Source organism: Gobius niger (assembly GCF_951799975.1).
Source record: "Gobius niger genome assembly, chromosome: 1".
In the NCBI taxonomy this organism is placed as follows: domain Eukaryota; kingdom Metazoa; phylum Chordata; class Actinopteri; order Gobiiformes; family Gobiidae; genus Gobius; species Gobius niger.
The window spans coordinates 1,079,878-1,103,511 of NC_136852.1; the positions used below are offsets into that span (position 1 = coordinate 1,079,878).

Consider the following 23,634-nt stretch of genomic DNA (forward strand, 5'->3'; position numbering starts at 1 on the left):
AAAAATCCAGCAAAAAAGTGACATAAATCCAGCAGAAAAGACAAAAATCCAGCAAAAAAATGTCAAAAATCCAGCAAAAAAAAGACAAAAATCCAGCAGAAAAAAAGACAAAAATCCAGCAGGAAAAAAGACAAAAATCCAGCAAAAAAGTGACAAAAATCCAGCAAAAAAGTGACAAAAATCCAGCAGGAAAAAAGACAAAAATCCAGCAAAAAAGTGACAAAAATCCAGCAAAAAAAAGACAAAAATCCAGCAGAAAAAAAGACAAAAATCCAGCAAAAAAAAAGACAAAAATCCAGCAGAAAAAAAGACAAAAATCCAGCAAAAAAAAGACAAAAATCCAGCAAAAAAAGACAAAAATCCAGCAGAAAAAAAGACAAAAATCCAGCAGAAAAAAAGACAAAAATCCAGCAGAAAAAAAGACAAAAATCCAGCAAAAAAATGTCAAAAATCCAGCAAAAAAATGTCAAAAATCCAGCAAAAAAAAGACAAAAATCCAGCAGAAAAAAAGACAAAAATCCAGCAGGAAAAAAGACAAAAATCCAGCAAAAAAGTGACAAAAATCCAGCAAAAAAGTGACAAAAATCCAGCAGGAAAAAAGACAAAAATCCAGCAAAAAAGTGACAAAAATCCAGCAAAAAAAAGACAAAAATCCAGCAGAAAAAAAGACAAAAATCCAGCAAAAAAAGACAAAAATCCAGCAAAAAAAGACAAAAATCCACCAAAAAAAAGACAAAAATCCAGCAGAAAAAAGACAAAAATTCAGCAAAAAAGTGACAAAAATCCAGCAAAAAAGTGACAAAAATCCAGCAAAAAAGTGACAAAAAATCCATCAGAAAAAAGACAAAAATCCACCAAAAACTGACAAAAATCCAGCAGGAAAAAAGACAAAAATCCAGCAAAAACTGACAAAAATCCAGCAAAAAAGTGACAAAAATCCAGCAGGAAAAAAGACAAAAATCCAGCAAAAAAAGACAAAAATCCAGCAAAAAAACAAAACTAAAATCCAGCAAAAAAAAGAAAAAAATTCAACAAAAAAAAAGACAAAAATCCAGCAAAAAACAGACAAAAATCCAACAAAAAAAAGACAAAAATCCAGCAAAAAACAGACAAAAATCCAACAAAAAAAAGACAAAAATCCAGCAAAAAAGTGACAAAAATCCAGCAGGAAAAAAGACAAAAATCCAGCAGGAAAAAAGACAAAAATCCAGCAAAAAAAGACAAAAATCCAGCAAAAAAAACAAACAAAAATCCAGCAAAAAAGTGACAAAAATCCAGCAAATAAGTGACAAAAATCCAGCAAAAAAGTTTCAAAAAATCCATTAGAAAAAAGACAAAAATCCAGCAAAAAAGTGACAAAAATCCAGCAAAAAAGTGACAAAAATCCAGCAAAAACTGACAAAAATCCAGCAAAAAAGTGACAAAAATCCAGCAGGAAAAAAGACAAAAATCCAACAAAAAAAAAGACAAAAATCCAGCAAAAAAGTGACAAAAATCCAGCAAAAAAAGACAAAAATCCAGCAAAAAAACAAAACTAAAATCCAGCAAAAAAAAGACAAAAATCCAACAAAAAAAAAAACTAAAATCCAGCAAAAAAGTGACAAAAATCCAGCAAAAAAAGACAAAAATCCAGCAAAAAAGACAAAAGTCCAGCAAAAAAGTGACAAAAATCCAGCAAAAAAAAAAACTAAAATCCAGCAACAAAGTGACAAAAATCCAGCAAAAAAAAAACTAAAATCCAGCAAAAAAGTGACAAAAATCCAGCAAAAAAGTGACAAAAATCTATTATCTGTCCTCCTCTCAGGTGTGGATGCCTCACGTTTAGTCCTTACTCTTTGTCTCTGTATTATCCCCCTCTCAGGTGTGGATGCCTCACGTTTAGTCCTTTATTTACTCTTTGTCTCTGTATTATCCTCCTCTCAGGTGTGGATGCCTCACCAGTGGCTGGAGGGAAACCTGCCGGTCTCGGCCAAATGCAGCGTCTGCGATAAAACCTGCGGCTCCGTCCTGAGGCTGCAGGACCTGCGCTGCCTGTGGTGCAAGGCCATGGTGAGGATTAGCCCTGAGGCCCCCCCCGGGTGAGGCCCCCCCCCGGGTGAGGCCCCCCCGGGCGAGGCCCCCCCCGGGTGAGGCCCCCCCCCCGGGTGGGCCCTCCCGGTGCCGGTGTGTGGCTAACATGTGCTCGTGCTGCGTTCAGGTGCACTCGGGCTGTAAGGAGCAGCTGTCCCTGAAGTGTCCCCTGGGTCAGTGTAAAGTGTCGGTGATTCCTCCCACGGCTCTGAACAGCATTGACTCCGACGGTCAGTGAACGCACCACCGCTGCATGTGTGCTGCGGCCTAACCACTGAGCCACAGGGCCACACACACACACTGGTTTTACTGGAGTTCCTCTGGTCCCAACATCGAGGTTCATGTCAAGAAATCTGGAAACTTTAGGGAAAAACATGGGGGAAAATAGGGAGGGAACTTCGAATAAATATGGAAACATTTTTGGAAGAAAATAGAAAAAAAAAGGGGGGGGAAATGTGAAATAAAGGTGGAAGAAAATGGGAGAAAAAAAATAAAATTGGGGGGAGGGGTGTAAATAATTGGGGAAATGTAACTGATGTCTGATGTTAAAAAATAAAAGCCCAACAGGAAGTCGAAATTACGAGATATAAACTCATAATTTTGTGTTTAAAACACAAAATTTTGAGTTTATATCTCGAAATTACGAGTTTTAAAACTCGTAATTTCGAGATTTAAACTCGGAATTCTGAGTTTTTAAGATCCGTGATCATAGACGTCAGCCCTATTTTACTTTGAAAATCCGGATGTTGTTGCCGTTCGTACAAACTCGTGCCTCTTTGCCTCTGCCATGTCCTATGGCCCCCCCCATGGTCTCCCCGCTTGATAAAAGGGCGATGCCGTTGGACGATGGCTAGTCTAGGTTAGCCTGGTTAGCATGTGCAATCGGCGTCATTGTTGATAAAAAAAAGTCTGCAATCCCGACCCAGTGTGTGATAATCTTCAAGGCTGCTTTATGTGGTTACGGCTTTATTGACGTTTTTAGTGTAAAATACTTAATTCCACAAGATCCATTATTGGAGCTGGTGCTAGAGCTGCTAAGAAGCTAGGTAGCTCCGGGTGCTAAGCAATCGGCTACGGCAAATTGTACATGAAGTGTGAGTAATAAACCTGCCCGGCTCAGTGTGTGATCGTTGTTAAAGTGATGCTTTATGTAGACGGTGTTAAAGGGATGCTTTATGTAGACGGTGTTAAAGGGATGCTTTATGTAGACAGTGTTAAAGGGATGCTTTATGTAGACAGTGTTAAAGGGATGCTTTATGTAGACGGTGTTAAAGGGATGCTTTATGTAGACAGTGTTAAAGGGATGCTTTATGTAGACAGTGATAAAGGGATGCTTTATGTAGACAGTGTTAAAGGGATGCTTTATGTAGACAGTGTTAAAGGGATGCTTTATGTAGACGGTGTTAAAGGGATGCTTTATGTAGACAGTGTTAAAGGGATGCTTTATGTAGACGGTGTTAAAGGGATGCTTTATGTAGACAGTGTTAAAGGGATGCTTTATGTAGACAGTGATAAAGGGATGCTTTATGTAGACAGTGTTAAAGGGATGCTTTATGTAGACAGTGTTAAAGGGATGCTTTATGTAGACGGTGTTAAAGTGATGCTTTATGTAGACGGTGTTAAAGGGATGCTTTATGTAGACGGTGTTAAAGGGATGCTTTATGTAGACGGTGTTAAAGGGATGCTTTATGTAGACGGTGTTAAAGGGATGCTTTATGTAGACCGTGTTAAAGGGATGCTTTATGTAGACCGTGGGTTTATTGACTAGTAGCTGATTCTCCGCAGGTTTCTGGAAGGCGTCGTGCCCGCCCTCCTGCACCAGCCCGCTCCTCGTCTTCGTCAACTCCAAAAGTGGAGACAACCAGGGAGTGAAGTTTCTCCGACGCTTCAAGCAGCTCCTGAACCCGGCGCAGGTGTTCGACCTGATGAACGGAGGACCACACCTCGGGTAGGGCTTCAGGAGACCCTGGTTCCTCTTTCCCACCGTCACTGAGGAGACTGAGATGTTTGTGTGTGAGGAGACTGAGATGTTTGTGTGTGAAGAGACTGAGATGTTTGTGTGTGAGGAGACTGAGATGTTTGTGTGTGAAGAGACTGAGATGTTTGTGTGTGAGGAGAGACTGAGATGTTTGTGTGAAGAGTCTGAGATGTTTGTGTGTGAAGAGACTGAGATGTTTGTGTGTGAAGAGACTGAGATGTTTGTGTGTGAAGAGACTGAGATGTTTGTGTGTGAGGAGAGACTGAGATGTTTGTGTGAAGAGACTGAGATGTTTGTGTGTGAAGAGACTGAGATGTTTGTGTGTGAAGAGACTGAGATGTTTGTGTGTGAAGAGACTGAGATGTTTGTGTGAAGAGACTGAGATGTTTGTGTGTGAAGAGACTGAGATGTTTGTGTGAAGAGACTGAGATGTTTGTGTGAAGAGACTGAGATGTTTGTGTGTGAAGAGACTGAGATGTTTGTGTGTGAGGAGACTGAGATGTTTGTGTGTGAGGAGACTGAGATGTTTGTGTGAAGAGACTGAGATGTTTGTGTGTGAAGAAACTGAGATGTTTGTGTGTGAGGAGACTGAGATGTTTGTGTGTGAAGAAACTGAGATGTTTGTGTGTGAGGAGACTGAGATGTTTGTGTGTGAAGAGACTGAGATGTTTGTGTGTGAAGAAACAGATGTTTGTGTGTGAAGAGACTGAGATGTTTGTGTGTGAGGAGACTGAGATGTTTGTGTGTGAAGAAACTGAGATGTTTGTGTGTGAAGAGACTGAGATGTTTGTGTGTGAAGAGACTGAGATGTTTGTGTGTGAAGAGACTGAGATGTTTGTGTGTGAGGAGACTGAGATGTTTGTCATTTTTTTGTCTAATTTTTGTCATTTTTTGTTGAATTTTTGTCATTTTTTTCTAGATTTTTTGTCATTTTTTTCTCGATTTTTTGTCATTTTTTTGTTAATTTTTTTGTCATTTTTTTGTAGATTTTTTGACATTTTTTTCTCTAATTTTTGTCATTTTTTCTTGATTTTTGTCATTTTTTTGTTGATTTTTTGTCATTTTTTTCTCTAATTTTTGTCATTTTTTTCTTGGTTTTTTGTCATTTTTTTCTCGATTTTTTTGTCATTTTTTGTTAATTTTTTTGTCATTTTTTTGTTATTTTTTTTGTCATTTTTTTCTCGATTTTTTGTCATTTTTTCTTGATTTTTGTCATTTTTTTGTTAATTTTTTTGTCATTTTTTTTTTTTTTTTTTCATTTTTTTCTCTAATTTTTGTCATTTTTTTGTTGATTTTTTTTTCATTTTTTTGTCGAATTTTTGTCATTTTTTTCTCGATTTTTTTGTCATTTTTTTCTCGATTTTTTTGTCATTTTTTTCTCGAATTTTTGTCACATTTTTGTTGATTTTTTGTCATTTGTGTGTGAAGAGACTGAGATGTTTGTGTGTGAGGAGACTGAGATGTTTGTGTGTGAGGAGACTGAGATGTTTGTGTGTGAGGAGACTGAGATGTTTGTGTGTGAGGAGACTGAGATGTTTGTGTGTGAGGAGACTGAGATGTTTGTGTGTGAAGAGTCTGAGATGTTTGTGTGTGAAGAGACTGAGATGTTTGTGTGAAGAGACTGAGATGTTTGTGTGTGAAGAGACTGAGATGTTTGTGTGTGAGGAGACTGAGATGTTTGTGTGAAGAGACTGAGATGTTTGTGTGAAGAGACTGAGATGTTTGTGTGAAGAGACTGAGATGTTTGTGTGAAGAGACTGAGATGTTTGTGTGAAGAGACTGAGATGTTTGTGTGTGAAGAGACTGAGATGTTTGTGTGAGGAGACTGAGATGTTTGTGTGAGGAGACTGAGATGTTTGTGTGTGAAGAGTCTGAGATGTTTGTGTGTGAAGAGACTGAGATGTTTGTGTGAGGAGACTGAGATGTTTGTGTGTGAAGAGTCTGAGATGTTTGTGTGTGAAGAGACTGAGATGTTTGTGTGAAGAAACTGAGATGTTTGTGTGTGAGGAGACTGAGATGTTTGTGTGAAGAGACTGAGATGTTTGTGTGTGAAGAGACTGAGATGTTTGTCATTTTTTTGTCTAATTTTTGTCATTTTTTGTTGAATTTTTGTAGTTTTTTTCTCGATTTTTTGTCATTTTTTTCTCGATTTTTGTCATTTTTTGTTAATTTTTTTGTCATTTTTTTGTTGATTTTTTGTCATTTTTTTGTCGATTTTTTGTCTTTTTTTGTCGATTTTTTGTCTTTTTTTGTTGAATTTTTCTCATTTTTTTCTCGAATTTTTGTCATTTTTTTCTCGAATTTTATGTCATTTTTCTAAAGTTTTTGTCATTTTTTTCTCTAATTTTGGTCATTTTTTTCTTGATTTTTTGTCATTTTTTTCTCGATTTTTGTCATTTTTTTCTAGAATTTTTGTCATTTTTTTCTCGAATGTTTGTCATTTTTTTCTCTAATTTTTGTCATTTGTGTGTGTGAAGAGTCTGAGATGTTTGTGTGTGAAGAGACTGAGATGTTTGTGTGAAGAGACTGAGATGTTTGTGTGTGAAGAGACTGAGATGTTTGTGTGTGAGGAGACTGAGATGTTTGTGTGAAGAGACTGAGATGTTTGTGTGTGAAGAGACTGAGATGTTTGTGTGAAGAGTCTGAGATGTTTGTGTGTGAGGAGTCTGAGATGTTTGTGTGTGAGGAGACTGAGATGTTTGTGTGTGAGGAGACTGAGATGTTTGTGTGAAGAGACTGAGATGTTTGTGTGTGAAGAGACTGAGATGTTTGTGTGTGTGGAGTCTGAGATGTTTGTGTGTGAGGAGACTGAGATGTTTGTGTGTGAAGAGACTGAGATGTTTGTGTGAAGAGACTGAGATGTTTGTGTGTGAAGAGACTGAGATGTTTGTGTGTGAAGAGACTGAGATGTTTGTGTGTGAAGAGACTGAGATGTTTGTGTGTGAAGAGACTGAGATGTTTGTGTGTGAAGAGACTGAGATGTTTGTGTGTGAAGAGACTGAGATGTTTGTGTGTGAAGAGACTGAGATGTTTGTGTTTGAAGAGACTGAGATGTTTGTGTGTGAAGAGACTGAGATGTTTGTGTGAAGAGACTGAGATGTTTGTGTGAAGAGTCTGAGATGTTTGTGTGAAGAGTCTGAGATGTTTGTGTGTGAAGAGACTGAGATGTTTGTGTGTGAAGAGACTGAGATGTTTGTGTGAAGAGACTGAGATGTTTGTGTGAAGAGACTGAGATGTTTGTGTGTGAAGAGACTGAGATGTTTGTCATTTTTTTGTCTAATTTTTGTCATTTTTTGTTGAATTTTTGTCATTTTTTTCTCGATTTTTTGTAATTTTTTTCTCGATTTTTTGTCATTTTTTTCTCGATTTTTGTCATTTTTTTGTTAATTTTTTTGTCATTTTTTTCTCGAATTTTTGTCATTTTTTTCTCGAATTTTTGTCATTTTTTCTCGAATTTTTGTCATTTTTTCTTGATTTTTGTCATTTTTTTGTTGATTTTTTGTCATTTTTTTCTCTAATTTTTGTCATTTTTTTGTTGATTTTTTGTCATTTTTTTCTCTAATTTTTATCATTTTTTTGTTGATTTTTTGTCATTTTTTTGTTGATTTTTTGTCATTTTTTTCTCGAATTTTTTGTCATTTTTTCTAAAGTTTTTGTCATTTTTTTCTCGATTTTTTGTCAGTTTTTTTCTCGAATTTTTTGTCATTTTTTTCTCGAATTTTTGTCATTTTTTTGTTGAGTTTTTGTCATTTGTGTGTGTGAAGAGACTGAGATGTTTGTGTGTGAAGAGACTGAGATGTTTGTGTGAAGAGACTGAGATGTTTGTGTGTGAAGAGACTGAGATGTTTGTGTGTGAAGAGACTGAGATGTTTGTGTGTGAAGAGTCTGAGATGTTTGTGTGAAGAGACTGAGATGTTTGTGTGAAGAGACTGAGATGTTTGTGTGAAGAGACTGAGATGTTTGTGTGTGAAGAGACTGAGATGTTTGTGTGAAGAGACTGAGATGTTTGTCATTTTTTTGTCTAATTTTTGTCATTTTTTGTTGAATTTTTGTCATTTTTTTCTCGATTTTTTGTCATTTTTTTCTCGATTTTTTGTCAGTTTTTTTCTCGAATTTTTTGTCAGTTTTTTCTCGAATTTTTTGTCATTTTTTTCTCGAATTTTTGTCATTTTTTTGTCTAATTTTTGTCATTTTTTGTTGAATTTTTGTCATTTTTTTCTCGATTTTTTGTCATTTTTTTCTCGATTTTTTGTCATTTTTTTCTCGATTTTTGTCATTTTTTTGTTAATTTTTTTGTCATTTTTTTCTCGAATTTTTGTCATTTTTTCTCGAATTTTTGTCATTTTTTCTTGATTTTTGTCATTTTTTTGTTGATTTTTTGTCATTTTTTTCTCTAATTTTTGTCATTTTTTTCTCGATTTTTTGTCATTTTTTTCTCGATTTTTTGTCATTTTTTTCTCGATTTTTGTCATTTTTTTGTTAATTTTTTTGTCATTTTTTTCTCGAATTTTTGTCATTTTTTTCTCGAATTTTTGTCATTTTTTCTCGAATTTTTGTCATTTTTTCTTGATTTTTGTCATTTTTTTGTTGATTTTTTGTCATTTTTTTCTCTATTTTTTGTCATTTTTTTGTTGATTTTTTGTCATTTTTTTCTCTAATTTTTATCATTTTTTTGTTGATTTTTTGTCATTTTTTTGTTGATTTTTTGTCATTTTTTTCTCGAATTTTTTGTCATTTTTTCTAAAGTTTTTGTCATTTTTTTCTCGATTTTTTGTCAGTTTTTTTCTCGAATTTTTTGTCATTTTTTTGTTGAGTTTTTGTCATTTGTGTGTGTGAAGAGACTGAGATGTTTGTGTGTGAAGAGACTGAGATGTTTGTGTGAAGAGACTGAGATGTTTGTGTGTGAAGAGACTGAGATGTTTGTGTGTGAAGAGACTGAGATGTTTGTGTGTGAAGAGACTGAGATGTTTGTGTGAAGAGACTGAGATGTTTGTGTGAAGAGACTGAGATGTGTGTGTGAAGAGACTGAGATGTTTGTGTGTGAAGAGACTGAGATGTTTGTGTGTGAAGAGACTGAGATGTTTGTGTGTGAAGAGACTGAGATGTTTGTGTGTGAAGAGACTGAGATGTTTGTGTGTGAAGAGACTGAGATGTTTGTGTTTGAAGAGACTGAGATGTTTGTGTGTGAAGAGACTGAGATGTTTGTGTGAAGAGACTGAGATGTTTGTGTGAAGAGTCTGAGATGTTTGTGTGAAGAGACTGAGATGTTTGTGTGTGAAGAGTCTGAGATGTTTGTGTGTGAGGAGACTGAGATGTTTGTGTGTGAGGAGACTGAGATGTTTGTGTGAGGAGACTGAGATGTTTGTGTGTGAAGAGACTGAGATGTTTGTGTGTGAAGAGACTGAGATGTTTGTGTGTGAAGAGACTGAGATGTTTGTGTGTGAAGAGACTGAGATGTTTGTGTGTGAAGAGACTGAGATGTTTGTGTGTGAAGAGACTGAGATGTTTGTGTGTGAAGAGACTGAGATGTTTGTGTTTGAAGAGACTGAGATGTTTGTGTGTGAAGAGACTGAGATGTTTGTGTGAAGAGACTGAGATGTTTGTGTGAAGAGTCTGAGATGTTTGTGTGAAGAGTCTGAGATGTTTGTGTGTGAAGAGACTGAGATGTTTGTGTGTGAAGAGACTGAGATGTTTGTGTGAAGAGACTGAGATGTTTGTGTGAAGAGACTGAGATGTTTGTGTGTGAAGAGACTGAGATGTTTGTCATTTTTTTGTCTAATTTTTGTCATTTTTTGTTGAATTTTTGTCATTTTTTTCTCGATTTTTTGTAATTTTTTTCTCGATTTTTTGTCATTTTTTTCTCGATTTTTGTCATTTTTTTGTTAATTTTTTTGTCATTTTTTTCTCGAATTTTTGTCATTTTTTTCTCGAATTTTTGTCATTTTTTCTCGAATTTTTGTCATTTTTTCTTGATTTTTGTCATTTTTTTGTTGATTTTTTGTCATTTTTTTCTCTAATTTTTGTCATTTTTTTGTTGATTTTTTGTCATTTTTTTCTCTAATTTTTATCATTTTTTTGTTGATTTTTTGTCATTTTTTTGTTGATTTTTTGTCATTTTTTTCTCGAATTTTTTGTCATTTTTTCTAAAGTTTTTGTCATTTTTTTCTCGATTTTTTGTCAGTTTTTTTCTCGAATTTTTTGTCATTTTTTTCTCGAATTTTTGTCATTTTTTTGTTGAGTTTTTGTCATTTGTGTGTGTGAAGAGACTGAGATGTTTGTGTGTGAAGAGACTGAGATGTTTGTGTGAAGAGACTGAGATGTTTGTGTGTGAAGAGACTGAGATGTTTGTGTGTGAAGAGACTGAGATGTTTGTGTGTGAAGAGTCTGAGATGTTTGTGTGAAGAGACTGAGATGTTTGTGTGAAGAGACTGAGATGTTTGTGTGAAGAGACTGAGATGTTTGTGTGAAGAGACTGAGATGTTTGTGTGAAGAGACTGAGATGTTTGTGTGTGAAGAGACTGAGATGTTTGTGTGAAGAGACTGAGATGTTTGTCATTTTTTTGTCTAATTTTTGTCATTTTTTGTTGAATTTTTGTCATTTTTTTCTCGATTTTTTGTCATTTTTTTCTCGATTTTTTGTCAGTTTTTTTCTCGAATTTTTTGTCAGTTTTTTCTCGAATTTTTTGTCATTTTTTTCTCGAATTTTTGTCATTTTTTTGTTGAGTTTTTGTCATTTGTGTGTGTGAAGAGACTGAGATGTTTGTGTGTGAAGAGACTGAGATGTTTGTGTGTGAAGAGACTGAGATGTTTGTGTGAAGAGACTGAGATGTTTGTGTGAAGAGACTGAGATGTTTGTGTGTGAAGAGTCTGAGATGTTTGTGTGTGAAGAGACTGAGATGTTTGTGTGAAGAGACTGAGATGTTTGTGTGAAGAGACTGAGATGTTTGTGTGTGAAGAGACTGAGATGTTTGTGTGAAGAGACTGAGATGTTTGTCATTTTTTTGTCTAATTTTTGTCATTTTTTGTTGAATTTTTGTCATTTTTTTCTCGATTTTTTGTCATTTTTTTCTCGATTTTTTGTCATTTTTTTCTCGATTTTTGTCATTTTTTTGTTAATTTTTTTGTCATTTTTTTCTCGAATTTTTGTCATTTTTTCTCGAATTTTTGTCATTTTTTCTTGATTTTTGTCATTTTTTTGTTGATTTTTTGTCATTTTTTTCTCTAATTTTTGTCATTTTTTTCTCGATTTTTTGTCATTTTTTTCTCGATTTTTTGTCATTTTTTTCTCGATTTTTGTCATTTTTTTGTTAATTTTTTTGTCATTTTTTTCTCGAATTTTTGTCATTTTTTTCTCGAATTTTTGTCATTTTTTCTCGAATTTTTGTCATTTTTTCTTGATTTTTGTCATTTTTTTGTTGATTTTTTGTCATTTTTTTCTCTATTTTTTGTCATTTTTTTGTTGATTTTTTGTCATTTTTTTCTCTAATTTTTATCATTTTTTTGTTGATTTTTTGTCATTTTTTTGTTGATTTTTTGTCATTTTTTTCTCGAATTTTTTGTCATTTTTTCTAAAGTTTTTGTCATTTTTTTCTCGATTTTTTGTCAGTTTTTTTCTCGAATTTTTTGTCATTTTTTTGTTGAGTTTTTGTCATTTGTGTGTGTGAAGAGACTGAGATGTTTGTGTGTGAAGAGACTGAGATGTTTGTGTGAAGAGACTGAGATGTTTGTGTGTGAAGAGACTGAGATGTTTGTGTGTGAAGAGACTGAGATGTTTGTGTGTGAAGAGACTGAGATGTTTGTGTGTGAAGAGACTGAGATGTTTGTCATTTTTTTGTCTAATTTTTGTCATTTTTTGTTGAATTTGTGTCATTTTTTTCTCGATTTTTTGTCATTTTTTTCTCGATTTTTTGTCATTTTTTTCTCGATTTTTGTCATTTTTTTCTCGAATTTTTGTCATTTTTTTGTTGAGTTTTTGTCATTTGTGTGTGTGAAGAGACTGAGATGTTTGTGTGTGAAGAGACTGAGATGTTTGTGTGTGAAGAGTCTGAGATGTTTGTGTGTGAAGAGACTGAGATGTTTGTGTGAAGAGACTGAGATGTTTGTGTGTGAAGAGTCTGAGATGTTTGTGTGTGAAGAGACTGAGATGTTTGTGTGAAGAGACTGAGATGTTTGTGTGTGAGGAGACTGAGATGTTTGTGTGTGAAGAGACTGAGATGTTTGTGTGTGAAGAGACTGAGATGTTTGTGTGAGGAGACTGAGATGTTTGTCATTTTTTTGTCTAATTTTTGTCATTTTTTGTTGAATTTTTGTCATTTTTTTCTCGTTCTTTTGTCATTTTTTTGTTGATTTTTTTGTCATTTTTTTGTTAATTTTTTGGTCATTTTTTTCTCGATTTTTGTCATTTTTTCTCTAATTTTTGTCATTTTTTCTCTAATTTTTGTCATTTTTTTGTTAATTTTTTTGTCATTTTTTTCTCGAATTTTTGTCATTTTTTTCTCTAATTTTTGTCATTTTTTTCTCGATTTTTTTTGTCATTTTTTTCTCGATTTTTTGTCATTTTTTTCTTGATTTTTTTGTCATTTTTTTCTCGAATTTTTGTCTTTTTTTTGTTGAGTTTTTGTCATTTGTGTGTGTGAAGAGACTGAGATGTTTGTGTGTGAAGAGACTGAGATGTTTGTGTGAAGAGACTGAGATGTTTGTGTGAAGAGACTGAGATGTTTGTGTGTGAAGAGACTGAGATGTTTGTGTGAAGAGACTGAGATGTTTGTGTGTGAAGAGACTGAGATGTTTGTGTGTGAAGAGACTGAGATGTTTGTGTGTGAAGAGACTGAGATGTTTGTGTGTGAAGAGACTGAGATGTTTGTGTGTGAAGAGTCTGAGATGTTTGTGTGTGAGGAGACTGAGATGTTTGTGTGAAGAGACTGAGATGTTTGTGTGTGAGGAGACTGAGATGTTTGTGTGTGAAGAGACTGAGATGTTTGTGTGTGAAGAGACTGAGATGTTTGTGTGAGGAGACTGAGATGTTTGTCATTTTTTTGTCTAATTTTTGTCATTTTTTGTTGAATTTTTGTCATTTTTTTCTCGTTCTTTTGTCATTTTTTTGTTGATTTTTTTGTCATTTTTTTGTTAATTTTTTGGTCATTTTTTTCTCGATTTTTGTCATTTTTTCTCTAATTTTTGTCATTTTTTCTCTAATTTTTGTCATTTTTTTGTTAATTTTTTTGTCATTTTTTTCTCGATTTTTGTCATTTTTTTCTCTAATTTTTGTCATTTTTTTGTTAATTTTTTTGTCATTTTTTTCTCGAATTTTTGTCATTTTTTTCTCTAATTTTTGTCATTTTTTTCTCGATTTTTTTTGTCATTTTTTTCTCGATTTTTTGTCATTTTTTTCTTGATTTTTTTGTCATTTTTTTCTCGAATTTTTGTCTTTTTTTTGTTGAGTTTTTGTCATTTGTGTGTGTGAAGAGACTGAGATGTTTGTGTGTGAAGAGACTGAGATGTTTGTGTGAAGAGACTGAGATGTTTGTGTGTGAAGAGACTGAGATGTTTGTGTGTGAAGAGACTGAGATGTTTGTGTGAAGAGACTGAGATGTTTGTGTGTGAAGAGACTGAGATGTTTGTGTGTGAAGAGACTGAGATGTTTGTGTGAAGAGACTGAGATGTTTGTGTGTGAAGAGACTGAGATGTTTGTGTGAAGAGACTGAGATGTTTGTGTTTGAAGAGACTGAGATGTTTGTGTGTGAAGAGACTGAGATGTTTGTGTGTGAGGAGACTGAGATGTTTGTGTGTGAGGAGACTGAGATGTTTGTGTGTGAAGAGTCTGAGATGTTTGTGTGTGAAGAGACTGAGATGTTTGTGTGTGAAGAGACTGAGATGTTTGTGTGTGAAGAGACTGAGATGTTTGTGTGTGAAGAGACTGAGATGTTTGTGTGTGAAGAGACTGAGATGTTTGTGTGTGAGGAGACTGAGATGTTTGTGTGAAGAGACTGAGATGTTTGTGTGTGAAGACACTGAGATGTTTGTGTGTGAGGAGACTGAGATGTTTGTGTGTGAAGACACTGAGATGTTTGTGTGTGTGGTCCAGGCTGAGGCTGTTCCAGCGCTTCGACACCTTCAGGATCCTGGTCTGTGGAGGAGACGGCAGCGTCGGCTGGGTCCTGTCTGAGATCGACTCCCTCATGCTCCACAAGCAGGTGAGGAGAAAAGACCCCCCGTCTTTCCTCGTCCCCCTGAGTCTCTTTGCTTTAAACTCATTTCAAATACAAACAAAAGCTTCATTTTGAAATAGCTGGACACATGTATATAGTATATAGTATATATATATAGTATATAGTATATATATATATATATATATCTTCTCTCTCAGTGCCAGCTGGGCGTGCTGCCTCTAACACATGTATATAGTATATAGTATATATGTATATTCTCTCAGTGCCAGCTGGGCTCATGTATATAGTATATAGTATGTATATAGTATATAGTATATATACTCTCTCTCTCCTCAGTGCCAGCTGGGCGTGCTGCCTCTGGGCACATGTATATAGTATATAGTATATATATATATATATATATACTCTCTCTCCTCAGTGCCAGCTGGGCGTGCTGCCTCTAACACATGTATATAGTATATATATATAGTATATAGTATATATATGTATATATATTCTCCCTCAGTGCCAGCTGGGCGTGCTGCCTCTAACACATGTATATAGTATATAGTATATATATATATATATATACTCTCTCTCCTCAGTGCCAGCTGGGCGTGCTGCCTCTGGGCACGGGGAACGACCTGGCGAGGGTTCTGGGCTGGGGCGCCGCCTGTGACGACGACACGCAGCTCCCACAGATCCTGGAGAAACTGGAGCGAGCTAGCACCAAGATGTTAGACAGGTACCACCTGACCACAGAGACCACCTGACCACCTGACCACAGAGACCACCTGACCACCTGACCACAGAGACCACCTGACCACAGGGACCACCTGACCACAGAGACCACCTGACCACAGAGACCACCTGACCACAGGTACCACCTGACCACAGGGACCACCTGACCACAGAGACCACCTGACCACCTGACCACAGAGACCACCTGACCACCTGACCACAGAGACCACCTGACCACAGGGACCACCTGACCACAGAGACCACCTGACCACAGGGACCACCTGACCACAGAGACCACCTGACCACAGAGACCACCTGACCACAGGTACCACCTGACCACAGGGACCACCTGACCACAGAGACCACCTGACCACCTGACCACAGGTACCACCTGACCACAGGGACCACCTGACCACAGAGACCACCTGACCACAGAGACCACCTGACCACAGAGACCACCTGACCACAGAGACCACCTGACCACAGAGACCACCTGACCACCTGACCACAGGTACCACCTGACCACAGGGACCACCTGACCACAGAGACCACCTGACCACAGAGACCACCTGACCACAGGGACCATCTGACCACAGAGACCATCTGACCACAGAGACCACCTGACCACAGGTACCACTGACCACAGAGACCACCTGACCACAGAGACCACCTGACCACAAAGACCACCTGACCACAGAGACCACCTGACCACAGAGACCACCTGACCACAGAGACCATCTGACCACAGAGACCACCTGACCACAGAGACCACTGACCACAGAGACCACCTGACCACAGAGACCACCTGACCACAGGGACCACCTGACCACAGAGACCACCTGACCACAGAGACCATCTGACCACAGAGACCACCTGACCACAGAGACCACCTGACCACAGGGACCACCTGACCACAGGTACCACTGACCACAGAGACCACCTGACCACAGAGACCACTGACCACAGGTACCACCTGACCACAGGTACCACCTGACCACAGGTACCACCTGACCACAGAGACCACCTGACCACAGGTACCACTGACCACAGAGACCACCTGACCACAGAGACCACCTGACCACAGAGACCACCTGACCACAGAGACCATCTGACCACAGAGACCACCTGACCACAGAGACCATCTGACCACAGAGACCACCTGACCACAGAGACCACCTGACCACAGAGACCACCTGACCACAGAGACCACCTGACCACAGGGACCACCTGACCACAGGGACCACCTGACCACAGGTACCACTGACCACAGAGACCACCTGACCACAGAGACCACTGACCACAGGTACCACCTGACCACAGAGACCACCTGACCACAGGTACCACCTGACCACAGAGACCACCTGACCACAGAGACCACCTGACCACAGGGACCACCTGACCACAGAGACCACTGACCACAGGTACCACCTGACCACAGAGACCACCTGACCACAGAGACCACCTGACCACAGGTACCACCTGACCACAGGTACCACTGACCACAGAGACCACCTGACCACAGGTACCACTGACCACAGAGACCACCTGACCACAGAGACCACCTGACCACAGGTACCACTGACCACAGAGACCACCTGACCACAGAGACCACCGACCACAGAGACCACCTGACCACAGATACCACCTGACCACAGGTACCACCTGACCACAGAGACCACCTGACCACAGGGACCACCTGACCACAGAGACCACTGACCACAGGTACCACCTGACCACAGGGACCACCTGACCACAGAGACCACTGACCACAGGGACCACCTGACCACAGGGACCACCTGACCACAGAGACCACCTGACCACAGAGACCACCTGACCACAGGTACCACCTGACCACAGAGACCACCTGACCACAGAGACCACCTGACCACAGAGACCACCTGACCACAGGGACCACCTGACCACCTGACCACAGAGACCACCTGACCACAGAGACCACCTGACCACAGAGACCACTGACCACAGGTACCACCTGACCACAGGGACCACCTGACCACAGGGACCACCTGACCACAGGTACCACCTGACCACAGAGACCACCTGACCACAGGGACCACCTGACCACAGAGACCACCTGACCACAGGGACCACCTGACCACAGGGACCATAATGATAAAAAAGGATAAATGTTTAAAGTATAAACAGACTTAAGGCTTTATTTGTCTGTAAGAATGAAAGAGTAAGAATGAAGTGCAGGGGAAACAGCTCCCCCTCCTGGCAGCTTTAGGAACAATGTTCTGAGAAACACTTTAGACGATGGTCTTTAGTTCGAGTCTCAGTGACGGATCGTGATGGAAGCGCTGACGCCGTAGAAGAAGAAACACCTGTAACCGCTCTGTCCGCCCACAGGTGGAGCATCATGGTCTACGAGACCAAGTTACCGCGGCAACACTCGGCCTCCACGGTGACGGAGGACTGCAGCGAGGACTCGGAGGTGCCGTGACCTTTCACCCTGACGACCTTTAGAGTGTGTTTAACCCCGTGATGACCTTTAACCCCGTGACCTCTCCTCAGGTGCAGCACATCCTGACCTACGAGGACTCGGTGGCGGCGCATCTGACCAAGATCCTGACGTCGGACCAGCACTCGGTGGTCATCTCCTCCGCCAAGTACGTCCTACACGCACACGCATGACGCTGTAATCCACACGTGTAGTCTCTGTGACGTCATGTTCATGCCCCCCCCCCCCCGCAGGGTCCTGTGTGAGACGGTGAAGGACTTCGTGGCCCGAGTGGGAAAAGCCTACGAGAGAAACACGGAGAGTTCAGAGGAAACCGACGCCATGGCCAAGAAGGTACAGGGGGAGGGGCTACACCAGGGGGCGCCACCGGGGGGCTCCACCAGGGGGCTCCACCAGGGGGCTCCACCAGGGGGCTCCACCAGGGGGTCCACCAGGGGCTCCACCGGGGGGCTCCACCAGGGGCTCCACCGGGGGGCTCCACCAGGGGCTCCACCGGGGGGCTCCACCGGGGGGCGCCACCAGGGGGCGCCACCGGGGGGCTCCACCAGGGGGCTCCACCAGAGGCTCCACCGGGGGGCTCCACCAGAGGCTCCACCGGGGGGCTCCACCAGGGGCTCCACCGGGGGGCTCCACCAGAGGCTCCACCGGGGGGCTCCACCAGAGGCTCCACCGGGGGGCTCCACCAGAGGCTCCACCGGGGGGCTCCACCAGGGGCTCCACCGGGGGGCTCCACCAGGGGCTCCACCGGGGGGCTCCACCAGGGGGGTTCCACCAGGGGGGTTCCACCAGGGGGGTTCCACCGGGGGGTTCCACCGGGGGGTTCCACCAGGGGGGTTCCACCGGGGGCTCCACCGGGGGGCTCCACCAGAGGCTCCACCGGGGGGCTCCACCAGGGGGGTTCCACCAGGGGGGTTCCACCAGGGGGCTCCACCAGAGGCTCCACCGGGGGGCTCCACCAGGGGCTCCACCGGGGGGCTCCACCAGAGGCTCCACCGGGGGGCTCCACCAGGGGGGTTCCACCAGGGGGGTTCCACCAGGGGGGTTCCACCAGGGGGGTTCCACCGGGGGGTTCCACCGGGGGGTTCCACCAGGGGGGTTCCACCGGGGGGCTCCACCAGGGGGGCTCCACCAGGGGGCTCCACCAGGGGGGCTCCACTAGGGGGCTCCACCAGGGGGGTTCCACCGGGGGGCTCCACCAGGGGGGCTCCACTAGGGGGCTCCACCAGGGGGGCTCCACCAGGGGGCTCCACCAGGGGGGCTCCACTAGGGGGCTCCACCAGGGGGGTTCCACCAGGGGGCTCCACCAGGGGGGCTCCACCAGGGGGGCTCCACCGGGGGGCTCCACCAGGGGGGTTCCACCAGGGGGGTTCCACCGGGGGGTTCCACCGGGGGGTTCCACCAGGGGGGTTCCACCGGGGGGCTCCACCAGGGGGGCTCCACCAGGGGGCTCCACCAGGGGGCTCCACCAGGGGGGCTCCACCAGGGGGCTCCACCAGGGGGCTCCACCGGGGGGTCCATCAGGGGGTTCCACTAGGGGGCTCCACCAGGGGGCTCCACCAGGGGGCTCCACCAGGGGATTCCACCGGGGGGTTCCACCGGGGGGTCCACCAGGGGGCTCCACTAGGGGGCTCCACCAGGGGGCTCCACCAGGGGGCTCCACCGGGGGGTCCATCAGGGGGTTCCACTAGGGGGCTCCACCAGGGGGCTCCACCAGGGGGCTCCACCAGGGGATTCCACCGGGGGGTTCCACCGGGGGGTCCACCAGGGGGCTCCACTAGGGGGCTCCACCAGGGGGCTCCACTAGGGGGCTCCACCAGGGGCTCCACCAGGGGGCTCCACTAGGGGGCTCCACCAGGGGGTCCACCAGGGGGCTCCACCGGGGGGCTCCACTAGGGGGCTCCACCAGGGGTCCACCAGGGGCTCCACTAGGGGGCTCCACTAGGGGGCTCCACCAGGGGGTCCACCAGGGGGCTCCACTAGGGGGCTCCACTAGGGGGCTCCACTAGGGGCTCCACCAGGGGCTCCACTAGGGGGCTCCACTAGGGGCTCCACCAGGGGCTCCACCAGGGGCTCCACCAGGGGGCTCCACTAGGGGCTCCACCAGGGGGCTCCACTAGGGGGCTCCACTAGGGGGCTCCACTAGGGGGCTCCACTAGGGGGCTCCACCAGGGGGTTCCACCAGGGGGTCCACCAGGGGGTCCACCAGGGGGGTCCACCAGGGGGTCCACCAGGGGGCTCCACCAGGGGGCTCCACCAGGGGCTCCACCAGGGGGCTCCACTAGGGGCTCCACCAGGGGGCTCCACTAGGGGGCTCCACTAGGGGGCTCCACTAGGGGGCTCCACTAGGGGGCTCCACCAGGGGGTTCCACCAGGGGGTCCACCAGGGGGTCCACCAGGGGGCTCCACCAGGGGGCTCCACCAGGGGGCTCCACCAGGGGGCAAGAAAAACAACAGCTAACACAAGGCTAATACACGGCTAATACAAGGCTAATACAAGGCTAATACACGGCTAACACAAGGCTAATACACGGCTAATACAAGGCTAATACACGGCTAATACAAGGCTAATACAAGGCTAACACACGGCTAACACAAGGCTAATACACGGCTAATACAAGGCTAATACACGGCTAATACAAGGCTAATACAAGGCTAATACACGGCTAACACAAGGCTAATACACGGCTAATACAAGGCTAATACACGGCTAATACACGGCTAACACACGGCTAACACAAGGCTAAAACTCGGCTAATACACGGCTAACATACGGCTAATACACGGCTAATACACGGCTAACATACGGCTAATACACGACTAATACACGGCTAATACACAGCTAACACACGGCTAACATACGGCTAATACACGACTAATACACGGCTAATACACAGCTAACACACGGCTAACATACGGCTAATACACGGCTAATACACGGCTAACATACGGCTAATACACGACTAATACACGGCTAATACACAGCTAATACACGGCTAACATACGGCTAATACACGACTAATACACGGCTAACATACGGCTAATACACGACTAATACACGGCTAATACACAGCTAACACACGGCTAACACAAGGCTAACACACGGCTAATACACGACTAATACACGGCTAATACAAGGCTAATACACGGCTAATACAAGGCTAATACAAGGCTAACACACGGCTAATACAAGGCTAATACACGGCTAATACAAGGCTAATACACGGCTAACACAAGGCTAATACACGGCTAATACAAGGCTAATACACGGCTAATACAAGGCTAATACAAGGCTAATACACGGCTAACACAAGGCTAATACACGGCTAATACAAGGCTAATACACGGCTAATACACGGCTAACACACGGCTAACATACGGCTAATACACGACTAATACACGGCTAACATACGGCTAATACACGGCTAATACACGGCTAACATACGGCTAATACACGACTAATACACGGCTAACATACGGCTAATACACGACTAATACACGGCTAACACAAGGCTAATACACGGCTAACACACGGCTAACACAAGGCTAATACACGGCTAATACAAGGTTAACACACGGCTAACACAAGGCTAATACACGGCTAAAACACAGCTAACACAAGGCTAATACAAGGCTAATACACGGCTAATACACAGCTAACACAAGGCTAATACAAGGCTAACACACAGCTAACACAAGGCTAATACACACGGCTAACACAAGGCTAATACACGGCTAAAACACAGCTAACACAAGGCTAATACACAAGGCTAACACACGGCTAATACACAGCTAACACAAGGCTAATACAAGGCTAATACACGGCTAATACACAGCTAACACAAGGCTAATACAAGGCTAACACACAGCTAACACACGGCTAACACACGGCTAACACAAGGCTAACACAAGGCTAAAACACGGCTAACACAAGGCTAATACAAGGCTAACACACAGCTAACACACGGCTAACACACGGCTAACACAAGGCTAACACAAGGCTAAAACACGGCTAACACACGGCTAACACAAGGCTAACACACGGCTAACACAAGGCTAACACACGGCTAACACAAGGCTAACACAAGGCTAATACAAGGCTAACACACAGCTAACACACGGCTAACACACGGCTAACACAAGGCTAAAACACGGCTAACACACGGCTAACACAAGGCTAACACACGGCTAACACAAGGCTAACACACGGCTAACACAAGGCTAACACAAGGCTAATACAAGGCTAATACACAGCTAACACACGGCTAACACAAGGCTAATACACGGCTAACACACGGCTAACACAAGGCTAATACACGGCTAACACACGGCTAACACAAGGCTAATACACGGCTAACACACGGCTAACACAAGGCTAATACACGGCTAATACAAGGTTAACACACGGCTAACACAAGGCTAATACACGGCTAAAACACAGCTAACACAAGGCTAATACAAGGCTAATACACGGCTAATACACAGCTAACACAAGGCTAATACAAGGCTAACACACAGCTAACACAAGGCTAATACACACGGCTAACACAAGGCTAATACACGGCTAAAACACAGCTAACACAAGGCTAATACACAAGGCTAACACACGGCTAATACACAGCTAACACAAGGCTAATACAAGGCTAATACACGGCTAATACACAGCTAACACAAGGCTAATACAAGGCTAACACACAGCTAACACACGGCTAACACACGGCTAACACAAGGCTAACACAAGGCTAAAACACGGCTAACACAAGGCTAATACAAGGCTAACACACAGCTAACACACGGCTAACACACGGCTAACACAAGGCTAACACAAGGCTAAAACACGGCTAACACACGGCTAACACAAGGCTAACACACGGCTAACACAAGGCTAACACACGGCTAACACAAGGCTAACACAAGGCTAATACAAGGCTAACACACAGCTAACACACGGCTAACACACGGCTAACACAAGGCTAAAACACGGCTAACACACGGCTAACACAAGGCTAACACACGGCTAACACAAGGCTAACACACGGCTAACACAAGGCTAACACACGGCTAACACACGGCTAACACACGGCTAACACAAGGCTAACACAAGGCTAACACACAGCTAACACACGGCTAACACACGGCTAACACAAGGCTAATACACGACTCCACCAGGAAATAATAAGAAAAAATGGGGGAAAATATAGGAAAATAATGTGACATAATCCTCATGCCCCCCCAGTGTAGTGACATAATCCTCATGCCCCCCCAGTGTAGTGACATAATCCTTATGCCCCCCCCCTCGTGCCCCCCCAGTGTAGTGACATAATCCTCATGCCCCCCCAGTGTAGTGACATAATCCTCATGCCCCCCCAGTGTAGTGACATAATCCTCATGCCCCCCCAGTGTAGTGACATAATCCTCATGCCCCCCCAGTGTTCGGTGCTGAAGGAGAAGCTGGACTCTCTGTTGAAGACTCTGAGTGAAGAATCCCAGGCCTCGACGGCTCCGCCCCCGGCCCCGCCCCCGGCCGTCATCGCCGAGGAGACAGAGGTGGGCGGGGTCCTGCAGGAGACCGCCCCCCCTCCGAACCCCGCCCCCTGCTCCCCGCCGCGCCCCGCCCCCACCGCCATCTTTAAACCGCGGGAACAACTGATGCTCCGGGCGAACAGCCTGAAGAAGGCGATACGGCAGATCATCGAGCACACGGAGAGAGGTACACGCTAAGCACACGCTAAGCACACACGGCAGATCATCGAGCACACGGAGAGAGGTACACGCTAAGCACTAGGGCAGGGGTGCCCAAAGTGGGGCCACAATTAGCTTGGCCCGCCAGAGAGTGACCTACTTTTGCGCAGCATCTGGTTAATAACTCTCTCTCCCGTTCATTCTCAATGGCAAATATAGATGCAGTTCACTTTTCGTCCACCAGCGTCAAATTGGGGGCGCTGTTTCACTCCTTTCGCAAAGCTAAGGAAACACTGTTCTGGTGTCTTGGTGTTTATCAATCACAGCGTCGTAGCATCAACTTCCCCATTTTTCCAACTTTTTTTTGCAAAAATCGTTGACATCTATGATTTATAAAAGAATTTATGCTGAACTGACACTTTCAAAATGATATAATGTGGCATTTTCTTTGACTTAAAGAAGTGAATGAGCTAAAGTCACTGTAGGTACTGCAGGTACAGGTGGTGCTGTTGTTTCCATTTTGCTACAATAATTGATTT

The 23,634-nt window shown here is 43.1% G+C and overlaps 1 protein-coding gene across 2 annotated transcripts in view; it reads left to right on the forward strand.

Annotated features, from left to right (window-relative positions):
- The window catches only part of dgkd (diacylglycerol kinase delta), a 71,715-nt gene that overhangs the window by 16,378 nt on the left and 31,703 nt on the right, over nt 1-23,634 (forward strand). For both annotated transcript variants that reach the window (XM_079569275.1, XM_079569276.1), the window contains exons 7-15: nt 1,924-2,049; nt 2,198-2,300; nt 3,856-4,018; nt 14,133-14,241; nt 14,802-14,941; nt 17,305-17,389; nt 17,470-17,564; nt 17,650-17,749; nt 22,844-23,123. In XM_079569275.1, the coding sequence (XP_079425401.1) occupies nt 1,924-2,049; nt 2,198-2,300; nt 3,856-4,018; nt 14,133-14,241; nt 14,802-14,941; nt 17,305-17,389; nt 17,470-17,564; nt 17,650-17,749; nt 22,844-23,123 (1,201 nt within the window). The remainder of the gene's footprint in view (nt 1-1,923; nt 2,050-2,197; nt 2,301-3,855; nt 4,019-14,132; nt 14,242-14,801; nt 14,942-17,304; nt 17,390-17,469; nt 17,565-17,649; nt 17,750-22,843; nt 23,124-23,634) is intronic.